Genomic DNA, 13624 nt, shown 5'->3' with positions numbered 1-13624 from the left:
TGTAGAATTATTAGGGAGCTTCTTTTCTTCAAGCAGAATGAGCCAAAACAAAGATTTACTTGAGACCTAAGAGTCAAAAACGATCAAAAGTTTCTTTGAGGGATGCAGAACTCTTTAAATCGCTGAGTTAATTGGGGAAACTTGTGGAGAAAAAAAAGCAAATAACTGCCAAGGATTCGAGAAGAATCAAGTGTGAAGCTACCAGAAGCCATTACATTCGTAAGGTGATTAACATCCGGCTCAGTCCTAACCAAGTTGGGTGCGTCTCCATTGGCAATGAGTCCGTTACCATGAGGCGGGGATGTGGGAATATGGGCGGGGCCATGAGCGAGCAGCAGCATTGGTTGGTGGCATTTTACGTGTACCCTTGGTCGACCAACTTGACGCTAGATGCGTTCTTCCACCATAATTGTTAACAAGGTCTGGACCTCGAGGCTTGACCATGGAGTAATCAATTTTTTCAGCGAGTCATCTTGCCAACTACTGCAGTCTCGTCACGGAACCCACCGGCCAATCAGTGAACACAGTCTGCACCAATCACATCGCTTGTGCGAGTCCCCAAGACGTGGCCTGTATCACGTCTTGGAGACGTCCCTAAAAACGTAGACGAGCCTCTCGATGTATGAAAATGTAGACGAATCTGACTGGGGCTGACGGAGGAAGAACCAGTTAGAACCACGTCTGTGGAGAAGGGCTGTAGATGTACAAACACTCGTTTACTACGAGGCTGATCCATCACCGGTCTGTTGCGACGTGGCCGCAATGGACTGTTTCATACTCTCACTCTGTTCTTCTCAATAAACTTGTACAATCTATTTTTGTAACTCAATGTTTTACACTGGCATTCGCACAGGCTTTGAATTAAATGTTAAAAATAAAATTGTGTTTCCAACCATTTTTATTGCTACTCAAGTTTCCTGTCAAGCCAAGTCAGGAAAAAAAAAAAGGACCACTTTCCCTTTTAAGCATTAACCACTGTCAAACAAACTCAGCTCACATCACAGAGCTCCTTCATTCCTTCTGTCATCCATCAATCACGTTTCTCAAATTTATTAAATCAAGAGCATATTCTCTCCAAAACAAACCCCATAAAAGGTTGTGCGGCCCGACATAAAGCTCCATCGAGTTTAGACAAAGTCGCTCGCGACACAAACAAATAAAAGAATCTTTTAGCGAGAGTCGGCTGTGGTGACGGGGTGCAAGGAGAGGAACACGGGAAGCGGCTGACCTCACCAGTTAACCACGTAACATTAATGTGAGCGCTTGGATCACGGTCGCCGAGGCGCGGCGCAGAGCGGCGCTCACATGTAACACACCCTGCCATGCAAAAATTCCTCTGAAGATAAAACACTCTGAATGAGGCGTCTCAGTGAGGCTGACATGAAGAGGATGTAGCTAACAGAGGGGAGGATGAACACTAAGCGTGTGTGTGAGAGAGTGTGTGTGTGTGCGTGCGCGTGTGTGTGTGTCGTAGCAGGGTCTTATGATGGCTGACTCCTTCTCCTTATACAGTCATAAATGAGGAATGTTTCTTGAGAGACGGAGCTCCTCTCCCCTCTTTTTCTCCTTTAATCTATTCATCTTTCACTGGACAATATTTTACAGTGTTTTACTCGAAGGTCGGCTTCTAATGTGATCTGGACTTCACTTCCTGTCGTTCTCCTAGCATTTCAAGCTAATCTGTCTCAACTGAATTAAAGAGGAAGTGCATGTGTTTCTGTCACCAGAGAATTATAGGACTGCATGTGTGGGTTTTCCTTATGCTCCATTTTTCACAATAACAGAGGTATCCACAGCAACTGGGGCTCTGTATTGTTTCATAGGACCAATCAGTGAGACATTGGGTTTTATAGTTAACTTTTTTGAACATGCTTGTTTAAATTTTTTTATTTATTTTTTTTATAGACAGCTACTCAAAAAGAGTGGTTGGAACCGCTAGCTAAAAAGCTAGTTACGCTAATCCTAATGTGCAAATGATAAATATTAGCTCTGCTAACGGTAAGGAAATACACCAACACGGCATTTGGTGTGCGCTAATGCTAAAGCACTAACTTCAATTTAAATTACGTCTGCCCTTAAAGACTACAACCCTCGATAATCAATTTAAGTTTGAGATAATTTGCAAGTTCTAAAATACCCTTAGAGGTTGTATTTATGTTTATATCTTGTTCTCTGGTGCCCGTGTTTCATTTTGTTCCTGTACGGGGTTTTTTTTGCTTGAAATTCAATTGGGGGGAACCAATGTGAATGTGAATGAATTGTCTAATTGAGGAATTCTTGAAGAGTCGACAACGAACGCCTCAACACAGGTGTTGACCTTTATTCAACTAAAAGTTCACAAAACAGCACCAGATGCTAAACAAAATAATTAGCTGTTCTATTAGCATTTTAAAATACGCATCATCTCTTTTATTTCAATCTTTCTATCTCAGATTTTTGTTTTGAAAGGCTGAAGTACATCACATAACTAAGATCTACAGCTTAGTTACTGGAGCTCATCTCTTAGCTAAGTGTTCAATTTGTCTCCACTGTAATGAATATTGTAAAAAAAAAAAAAAGTGTTTATCTCTTAGTATACGAGTTGACATACAAATTACAGAAACATTTCTTAGAATGTAAAGAATTCTTCATAAAATAAAGAAAATTACAGACAATCCTGACCATCCTTTTTATGTCATTGTCATACAACGAGTGTCTTCAGTCAGAGGCTTCTTCAGAACAGCTGTAATACAGACTGCAACAGGAGATCCTTCCTGCCCACAGCCATCAGCGTCTCTAACAACTCTTTCATGACAATTGTATAATATGAGTAACAACATTTACTTTCCCTCTGGGATTAATAAAGTACTTTTTTGATTTGCACTGAATTGAAATGTGATTATGGTTTTTATTATTCATGGATTAAAGGTTAAATATGTGAATTTCATGTGTGTGTGAGTGAGATACTGCTTCCAACAGTGTGCCTCCTGGGATCCCAGAATATATTTACAGACAAACAAGGGTCAAAGCATTCCCATCCCAGAAACACACACACGCACACACACACACGCGCACGCACATGTGCACGCGCACACGCACACGCACGCACACACACACACACACACACACACACACACACACACACACACACACACACACACACACACACACACACACCCTATCAGAATACATGGCTTCTGTCAGGGCTGATTCCGTCTCCTGGATGGATGAACATGGATTTTTCATTTGGTATGACAGATCTGCCATCCACTCATTTCTTATTTAGAGATTTTCCAAGCAAAAAAAAAAGAAAAAGCAGAATTAGGACAGGAGAATAGTATGTAAAAACAATATACTGCTTTATGGTCCCATAGTTTTTAAGATATTTTTTTTCTTGGGTCTATTGCTATAGTTACATAGATGGAGGAAAGAAAGATAATCCTGAGTTAGTCAGTTATGCTGGGAACAGACTTCATTAATTGACCAGTTTTATTTTATTCAAGTGGGTCTCTATGACCAGTGGTGGCTTTTAATGTGGCCCACATGGGCAGTTGCCCAGGGTAGCAGAAAGGGGAGAGAAAGCCAAGAACTAGAAAATAAAATATTTGCTACTACCTGTATGGATATTGCCGCCTTCCTAAAATAATGGACTAAATCATTTTTGCCAAAAGTGATTTTGGGGGATGGGGGGTAAAAATCACCACCTATTTACTTTCAAAAGATTCTTTAGACAAAAAAAACATAAAAAAAGGTTGGTTACTTTCTTCCCACAAATTATTTATTTATTTGATAATTGCATTTTTATCAGTTTGGGGGCCTCATGAAAACTTGAGGTTTTCTTTTTTTGTTGTTTGTTTAGCAAATTTGTGAATTTTTCAAGACATTTACAAGTTTTTTTTTTCTAGAATATTTCTGAGATTAACCTCAAAGTTTAGGAGTTTTGTTCTAGCAATTTTCCACTTTTCAAACTCAGACGTTTCCAAGTTTTTTCCAGAAAATTTCAGAGATTTTTTTTTGACAAAAATGTACTCCTCTTGTTTTTCTCAGTACAATACACCGTCGTAGTCTCTGGTGCTTCTTCCGCTTCGTTTGTGTCACTTGATGCCCCATGGCGCCTATACGGAGATCCAGGTTTTGAGGCCTTGTTAATAAAATCGTAGTACAGCGCAGAAGAAAACCATTTACTCACTACATGGTTCAATTCCAATACCAAGGAGAATGAGTTTTATGCGTTTACATCCACCGTGTGCCCAACAATGTCGTGCCTCTTCTCTCATCTCAGCAGTGATTTGTAAAACATAAATGTAACTCTAAGTGAACACAAGGCTCAAATTGAAGGAAGTTGCATGCGAGTTTGCAGATTAATTCCAAAAGCCTTCTTACGAGTGTTTTTGTGGATAATGAAAAACGAAGACATCCTTTTTCTGCCAGTGTTAGATCATGCAAATCAATGACAGAACATATGGATTTAAAAAGACAAAAACGGGTTACGTGGACCCTTAACTTCTGACTGCTTGAGTTTTTGAACGTTAAAAAGGGTAAATAACTCGCGTCAAAATGTCACATACCCAGAAATAATTTAGCAAGTCGAGCAAAATCCAAAATGTGCGGCATGATGCTTCCCTCTTATTAGTTCTGCTGTAATAATTTTCGGAGCAGAGCTTATCTCTGCAGCTCATGAAATAAAGAGTAAATATTTTCGCCTGATGCACCAAGAACAGATGTCCAATAATAAACCTCCCAATAATCCTTCACATAGCTGCTTGGCCCTCGCTTGACTTCAGGGCGATAAGAACATAAACACAGGCAGCCTGATGTCAGAGCGGCGAACTTTACACAACGATTTATAGACGTCGACGAAGGCAGAAGAAGAACCTTCACGAAGGACTTTGTATTGTATCTGTCACCCTGTATATGTAGCTTTTGTTGAAGACAGGAATCAGTTCATAAGTTCTTAAGTTCATAAACTCGATCACGTTGCTTGCCATAAACACACAGTCATTTTCTAACATTTTCAGATAAGACTCACCATGTTTTAAACTATGTGAGTAGCAGCTTTTATGCTACTTGACAAAAAAAAAGGCAAAAATGCCTGTTTGTAATCAACAAAACAGAAATGTATTCTTTCGTTCGAGGCGATGGGAAGCAGAACAACGTTCTTTCTGGTTGTTTCGCACTTTACGAGAACTCCAGTATAAAACTCTTGGGAAGCCATCAAACGTCCTACTCCGTAAATCCCAGAAGATCTGTGGGACACGACGTGAGAAAGAAAACGTTCTGACCTGAATACGTCTCAGTAATGAGCTGAAGGAACTCCTACACACTGCTCCAAGTCCAAAATGATGTTTTTTCCTGTTTTGTGTGGGTTTTTACAGGATCTAAATGCTGTAAAAACATTGCAAAAATACTGAGGCTTCCTAACTGTTAACCACTAACAACATTAACTCTTTAAAGGTATCTTTTTCCAGACATTTTGTCCACTTTGAGTTTTTATTTTTGCCCTTCCCCAGTGTACCCTGCACCACATTTGGGTTTATTCATTCAGGTCAACACTAACAGACACCCCAAGCTTTTAAATACTATACTTAATTATGTCCTCCTTCAAAGAAAATTAATTTAAGTGTCGTTATCCATCCATCCATCCATTTTCTTGCACCCTTTTTCCCTTCGTGGGGTCGGGAGGGGTGCTGGTGCCCATCTCCAGCCAACGTTTCGGGCGAGAGGCGGGGTCACCCTGGACAGGTCGCCAGTCTGTCGCAGAGCAACACAGAGACACACAGGACACACAACCATGCACACACACACTCACACCTAGGGGCAATTTGGAGAGGCCAATTAACCTGACAGTCATGTTTTTGGACTGTGGGAGGAAACCGGAGTACCCGGAGAAAACCCACCATGCACAGGGAGAACATGCAAACTCCATGCAGAAAGACCCCAGGCCGGGAATCGAACCCAGAACCTTCTTGCTGCAAGGCAACAGCTCTACCAACTGCGCCACTGTGCAGCCCCTGAGTGCTGTTATGATAGTGGAAAATATTTAGTGAAGTTAAATAATCACCTGTCAAAATGTTTTCTTAGGTTTCTTGGTTGGGACTTTTGTTTTCGGTGTCTCTGAGATTCAGGTTTTAAGCCCAGCCTCCAATACTAGCAAAGTTTCCATATAATAATAGAACAGAAGGTGGAGGAATATTAATATCCTTACCTTCTTGTAAAAGGAGTAGATGAGCGATGCTATCTTGGTATGCTATTGCTAAGCTAGCTCACTTGAAGACACTCGAGTACAAACTGAGCACAAAATCTCCTAAAACACAAACTACAGGGCAAGTGTGTGTGTTACGATTGTAAATTAGCTCAAAGACAGAAGTGTTGATAGATGAGCTTGACTAAGTCTGTACCATACAAACGCATCAACAGTTTGTCAGTAATTTAGAAAGTAGCACTAAGCTAATCAGGATGAACGTCACCTACAGATTCATTACCACCAACTAAAACTTGTAGTGAAGAATTACAAGTACAGAGCTGTCTTTAAGCTGAGCACACGCAAACATACAGAGCAGTTAATTGGGTCTAAAATGTACACGTGCACATTTGTAATCTATTTTAACTAACTCAAATTAAGTAATTGGCTGTTTGACTGACGCTTTCGGCTTATGGAGCACACCATGCTTACCTCCGTGATTCAGATGACGACTTTAAGAAGTCTTTTTCCCAAGAAGACCTACATCTACTTAGGCTTCTCGTATTCATCATAATTCACATTCCTACTCCTTGATTTTTATGTAAAAATTATCTAAAAATCATATGAAATCCCAAAATAATACAAAACGCTTGAGCTTTGACGACAGCATTACTGAAGAGACGTGCAAGTCCGCTGAAGCAGAAATGATGATTTAGTCCGTCATACTGCTGTTTTTAAATCTGATTAAAAATTGAAATGGTTCTGTCACTCCGTCTATCTTTATAAAACCACCCAGAGAGGATACGTTCCTCCCCTGCTCTCTGCCATGCCGGTATCTTTCCATCATGCTTAATCTTTTCCTCGTTATAAAAGAAGCTTAGTTTCTTTGCCTTCTTATCTGATCATTTCATCAATGCTGTCAGCCCCCCCGCCCTTCCTTTCTACTCAGCTTGACACTACCATGCATCCATTCATTCGCCTGTCCTGTGACATGTATTCATCCATACCAACCACAATCACAACATCAACGAGGGACGACAAAGGGATATAAAAAGACAGTAACTCCATGGAGTTATTGACATCAAGAGCTGGATGAATGGCTCTTGAACCAAGGAACAGCTGTTATACCCAGCGATGTACATATTGGACACAAAAAAACCCTTCTTGGGACATTTGCTACCAATTTCATGCCTAATAACCGTTACAGGCGTAAAGCGTCTCGTCATACTTTTGGCGTGACGCATCACGGCGCTCCAGCACAAAGATGGTATTCTTGCTTCGCCGACTTATGTAACTGCAGGTCGGCCTTGGCTGTCTGTGGTCGCCATCATCCGTGACCTTTCCCACTACAGCACTTTATATTAACATTCTAAAGGAGATTCTTGCCATTGGCACCAGCAAAAATGTGCGGAAGATACAATGGTGGACTGTCTTTGGCAGTTATTGACATTATTGAATTAAAAAAGCTGTGGTGTTGGCAGTAAGGTGTTTTCAACCTTAAACCTTTTATGTTTCATGTGTAGAAGGTGCTTGTTACATCTGCAGTTGACATAAAGTTGTCAGTAGCTGAAAAGAAAACCAAGGAGTCGGTGGAAAGTTGCTAGAAGTCACTTTTTAAGTGGAAGAAGCAACTATGGTGAAAAAACCCCCCGATAAACCCGGTGCGTATTTTTCACAAAAGGATCTAGAGATATTTAGACTCTAGACGCCAAGGATAAACTCCATGTTTTTTGGAACTTCCTGTGGTCCTGGCCAGGAATTGCGAGCAAGAAATTTGATTGGCAGCAGACGGCATTCCGTGACTGGCTCATGGATTTACGTGATTGGATGATCTAAGGCGGCACTAATAGCTCGTTGCAACTGGATGGGGCAACTCGCAATGAACAATTATAGCAAGAGATTTTAGAGAAACTGGTCGCCCAAAGTTACAGACGCAAAATGACATCAAGAGTCTTGACGACAGATCCTGTGTGCTCACATTCCCACATTCCCGCCCAAGTTCCTGTCAGTATTCACGCCCACATAGAGAGGGACACACTGCCAGTGGAGAGGCACCAAACGTGGCTGGGACTGAACCATAAATGAGACTTGACAATGGAGAGGGAGCTTCCGCAAATTACATTAGTAGACATTCCGGTTGAGTTTTAGAAGTTTAAGTTCCAACACTTACACGATTATAACTGTAACTGCAGCTTCAGAAATAGTGAAGTACAGCTTCTAAATAAATGACAATACACATCACATTCCAAAAAATAAGTCGTTGTTATTTTCTCCTAAGCAGCTCATACCAGGAGCATTGGGTCTGTGGCCGACACTAAGACTACTGAGAAAAGTTATGGTGGTTAAAAAACAAAAGAAAAGTGTCATAATCTTGTTTTTATGGAATTGCACGTTCTAATTCCCTGGAGTTCTGTTGCCATTGACATTTTTAAGTCATTTTGATAACATTTCCATCCCCCGTCTGTTGCTGCGCACTGCTTGCCGGCTGCCTGAAAGAAGGGTTGACGTTTTTTCCCTCACTTTGAAGAAACCTCAATAAAACTCAAACTTATGGCATAGGAGCTAAAGGAGAACAAACCACTTTCATTAAAGTGACACAGTTTTAAAACTCTAGTAAACAAACTACAAAGGCTACAAGGTCATGTAAGCAGCGGTTTGGATCTAACTGCCAGAGATGCTAACAATGCTAATTGCCAAGGTAATACCAGACTGTTGTACTTATTTTACATTCCAAAGAGCAGAATTGCAAAAAAATAAAAAGTATATTTAATGCGATAAACATTTGAGAACTTAATAAATGCATGTTTATTTTTTTGATTGAGTCTGTAACTCAAAATTACATTACAATGAATAAGTGCTTTAGGTAATATTTGAAATCCAGTTAAACCAGCTAGACATCTCAGCATCTGCACAAAGCTGTTCTGGACTGCAGATTATGATAATTACCCTTTAAATATACCAGACTGTAATACACATAAATTTGTGAGATTTTCCTTGTGTTTAGTACAACTTTTAGGTTTTCTTCACAGAATATCTTGGAGGTTCCTTGTGACACATAACTGTCTCTCTAGTATTTTCCAATTACCAAGAAAAGGTTCCTCTGTTGACTGAAACAAGATAATTACATTTTCGACATGTCATCCCATTAATTCATCTATTCATTGTCTACTCCTCATTATTTGAGAACGGCTAATCATGTTATGAGCTGACCTATTTTTATTTTTATTTTTTTTTAAAGGTACAATACGAGTAAAGATCTTTGTCAAACATGCAAAGAGTGTTTCGTTCCTGTACGCCACACATTGTAACGACTGGGAGTATTTGATGAGATATAAGAGGCCAGAGTGTTTTTTTTTTTTTTGTGTGTGGTGGGATTCGTACCGGCAGACAGTGATGTCTCCCTGGTCCAAGCTGTGTGGCGCGGTGCCAGGCTTGAAATTGGAAACGTTGAAGAAGGAGAGCGTGTGGTCGATGAATCCGTGCATGGTGCCCGTCTGGCTGTACATGTACTGGTAGACGAGCCGAGGGACGAAGTCTGACGTGAAGGAGATCACAAAGGCCTAACCAGAGAAAAAAACTGAGTCAGACTACTTCATTTTTATGGGATTATTCCTTTAAAATCTTAAATCAATCTTGAAGTTGGCAATGGCACCCTGCTGGACCCAAGACTATCTGTAGTGTTTCCTTTGCTAGCAACTCCATTTTAATAAAATTTGTATGAAAAAAATAGAATGGAGGTTCTTGATTTTGTCTGGACTGAATTTGATCTGTGGCTGGTTTTGTGCGTCAGTCATCGAAAAGGTTGAGAACTTTTAAAGTTACGATACAGACAAAGCTATGCACAACAGAGCCAATGTGAAAGTACGATAGAGACTAAAACATGTTAGATTTGGTTCCAGAACATGTCCAAAACCGTCTTCCAGTCGAAAACATTGACTAGAAGTTTTTGACTTCCAGTCAATGTTTATTATCTGGGTTTCCATAACAAACCCAGATAATAAATAATCTGTTTATTATCTGGGTTCCTTTCTGTTAATCCATAACAAATCTGTTATGGATTAACAAATCCATAACAGATTTGTTTGTTTCCATAACAAATCTGTGCAAAACGTTGTAAATATTCCGCTAATGTAAAAAAAAAAAAAACAACAACTCACTTTTGCAATGGCTATGTTTCTGTTAAAAAAGAAACGCAATTAAAATCACACATGAATAAATTTGTTCACGTGTCGTCATCCTCTGCCCACTTCTGGTCGTCTTCTTCACGGTTTGCAGCAGTGGCAACGTTCGGTTGTTGATCACATGACCCCTGCGATGCAGTTTTGCAAAATAAACCAAAAGAAACCCACTTTGTTTCTTTTGGCAAAGTTTTTATTGGAAAAATTAGTTGTTTTTTTTTCAAAATTGTCGTGTTTCTATTAAATTTATTTTTTATGTCAAATCGCCCAATTATACTGTCAATGGAAGCGCAGCTACTGTCTTGTTTGAATTGGGCCAGTCGACTTCTTGATGGTGGGTAGGTTCCTCTTTGCCAGTCCAAAAGTGTTTTCCTTGCGGCCCTCTCTAATTTAAACAATACTCAAAGCAAAAGGAAACTTAAGACACTTATTGAAGATCTATGAAGGAGAATAGTCGATTTACTCGATCTGGAAAAGCCTTTTGCACAAATTAGTTGCCGACAATTAAAAAGGAAACAGGCTCCAAAACTAAAGCCTTCACACTTAACTGAAATTTGCTGAGGCCTAAACGGACTTTGAATATGGACGGATGACCTGCATTCCCCTTCCACTGCATTCCGTCTCCTTGTTTTTACAGCACGTATGAAGGAGTGCAGTCCTTTCGTCCATCTCTCCACCTTATTCAAACTCCTGTCCTTTGATTTGGAAACCTTCAGAAATCTCTTCAGTATTAAAGTAAACAGAAAAGGATTTGGTTGGTTGGACAGCCCAAAGCTGACCTCACCAGATTTACATTTCTGAACGCTTCAGCAGGAGAGCATCAAATATTAAATGAGCAGCTAACTCAGAAGTTAGATATTGTACGATCCCTCTTGTGTGCATTTTACTCCAATCTGAGCTCAATATTTGGCCACAAAGTGATGTTTTGTTGTTGCTGTTTTTATAATCTGTAATTTACCATCAAGTAACAAATCCAAAGTCCACTAATAAAAGGCGAATGCCTTCAAGACATTTTACCTTTTTATCATTAAGCTTCTTAATTTCATCTTTATCAAAAAGGGGGGGAAAAAACAAACTCATTGGCTGAAGAAGTGATAACTAAGGATCTTTACCAGCAGATCATGTGGGAAAACAGAGAGATTCCTCCCAAATTCTTGTTATTTAATTACATCGCATAATTGTGTTTGAAAATAATGTATTTAACCTGGAGACTGGACGAACTGAGAAGGAATGTGAGCTGAATGCTTACAGCATTAAGCTAAAGTATGATTATGAGATAGAGGTGTTGCTTCCAGAGCTTCAGAAGAAGGTTTTGACTTTAACAAACTAACTGTTAATAAAAAATACTGCGATTATGTTCATACTTACATTTATTATTACCGACAGTTTGCCCATTCCGCTCAAAATGTTGTACCATATGCCTGGAGAAGAGAGAGAGCGAGAGAATAGTGACGTCAGCATTACAGCAGTGTGATCATCGTTTTTTATTCAGGTGAAATTATTTCTAAGTTGTTTTCCAGAACGTTCTTGGTTTCTCTGAGTGTGTGTCTGCTAAACTTTGAGAGATATTTCTGCTAAAGTGGGGTTGTGTGAAGTATTAATGAGTAGTAAGTAGGTCAGCCGCGCTTGGAGGAGGCTTTAACGCCCAGGCGGAGGTTTAGCCTCGGTTACATGGAACTGGGCCGAATGTTAGAGATGTTACGAAAATAGAGGAATAATACAAACTAAAACTGATATGAAAAACTGATGCAACAAAAAATTCACAAGGTTTATTTTGCTTACAAACCAAAGCATTTCTCATTTTGGAGGCTTCAAAGAGTGCGTGAACAGTAGTTTTCAAATATCGCCACAGAGTGGAATTGGATTTAGGACTGGCCTTTGACTAGGATGTTCCATGACAAAAATATACTTTTTAGCTGAATTATTCCTGTCAGACCGTCAGTTCCCGAAACTGACGAATTTATGTTTGACTCCAACGTTTTTACAAATTTTTTTTTTTACACGTTTGTACCAGTCTGTTGGTAAGTTGGATGAGCTTACCGATGTCTTTAGCACGTGCAGCGACTGGCCGGCGTAACTCTGTGACAAACTTCCTGGCATCCAGCCTGATCTCAATGACGTTGTTCAACAGGGCGAAGAGCGGGGCCAGGGGGAACGACGCCACAAACAGAGACACAAAACCAAACTGGATAACTGTGGAGAGACGCAGAACAAAAACAAAACAAAACAGAAAAATTATTATTTGCTTATGTTATGTACAGTTAAAACTAATTCCCTGCGTTATGGGAAAGACAGCTGTAGATCCATAAAAGTTTTATTCCACTGGAGAAAACACGCAAAGAAATTATTTAAAATGAGAATAAACACTGAAACAAGATGGGATAATTCATTTTCTAAAACATGCTGCTTTGTGATATTTGTCATAAATCCAACATTATGGATTTTCTGCAGGCTACATTCCTGAAATTTTTAACAAATTCTTTTAAGCTGTCCTTGGAAAAATTAAAATGCACCAAATTAAAATGATGAACTTCATTTAGATACAATTTACACACACACACACACGCACCCCCCCCCACCCCCCACACACACACACACACTCCTCATGAACATGTTTAGGATGCCACTTTTCTTTGACATGTTTGTGTGCCCCCCACCACCCATGAGGAATGTCCTGGGTGGAGAGCCATAGAACTCATAGAACTTAATGAAAAGCTCCAGTCAAAGGAAGGAAGCTGCAGTCATATTCAATAAATCAGAATGTGTCTTTTTTATGAGCCTCATAAAAAAGTACAGAACCTTTTGAAAATTGACAACATTTAACCCTTGTGTCCAACAGAACCCCACACCCGTAAAACTTGTATCATTTGCCACAGTCCTCCACGTTTGCCTCAGTCCTTGCACACACAAGGGTTAAGCAGGAATTAAAAATATTTTTCATTAAAAAAAATGCATTAAAAATATTACTTTTATTAGTCTGAAGTAACATTTCAACTTTAAATGAATTATGATTTTGAAATTATAATAATTAACAGGCATAAAAGCATTTAAACATCCATCTGTGTGTAATGAATCTATATAATATGTAAAAAGTTAATAAATTAACTGTTCAATAAAGTACTAATTTTTGGAGCATGAAAGGTAAAAGCTTCATTTGTATTTTTTACATGATTTCTTTTTTTAAACTAAAAATGTTCAGCTGTAAATTTAAATAACTCTGATTCTTTGATGCTTCAACGTGAAACAACTGAATGTTTTGTTTCCTCCGAGTTCTCCCTCAAAGAGC

The 13624-nt window shown here is 39.4% G+C and overlaps 1 protein-coding gene across 3 annotated transcripts in view; it reads right to left on the bottom strand.

Annotated features, from left to right (window-relative positions):
• The window catches only part of ano2b (anoctamin 2b), a 75088-nt gene that overhangs the window by 5589 nt on the left and 55875 nt on the right, over window positions 1-13624 (bottom strand). For all 3 annotated transcript variants that reach the window (XM_008401429.3, XM_081603697.1, XM_081603698.1), the window contains 3 exons: window positions 12379-12531; window positions 11707-11759; window positions 9542-9720 (listed from right to left, as the gene is read on the bottom strand). In XM_008401429.3, coding sequence (XP_008399651.2) covers window positions 9542-9720; window positions 11707-11759; window positions 12379-12531 — 385 coding nt within the window. The remainder of the gene's footprint in view (window positions 1-9541; window positions 9721-11706; window positions 11760-12378; window positions 12532-13624) is intronic.

The sequence above is a fragment of the Poecilia reticulata genome, chromosome 23 (genome assembly GCF_904066995.2).
Source record: "Poecilia reticulata chromosome 23, P_reticulata-male-v2, whole genome shotgun sequence".
In the NCBI taxonomy this organism is placed as follows: domain Eukaryota; kingdom Metazoa; phylum Chordata; class Actinopteri; order Cyprinodontiformes; family Poeciliidae; genus Poecilia; species Poecilia reticulata.
The sequence above is the reverse complement of the archived record's forward strand: the minus strand, read 5'-3'. Positions and strand labels throughout refer to the sequence as shown.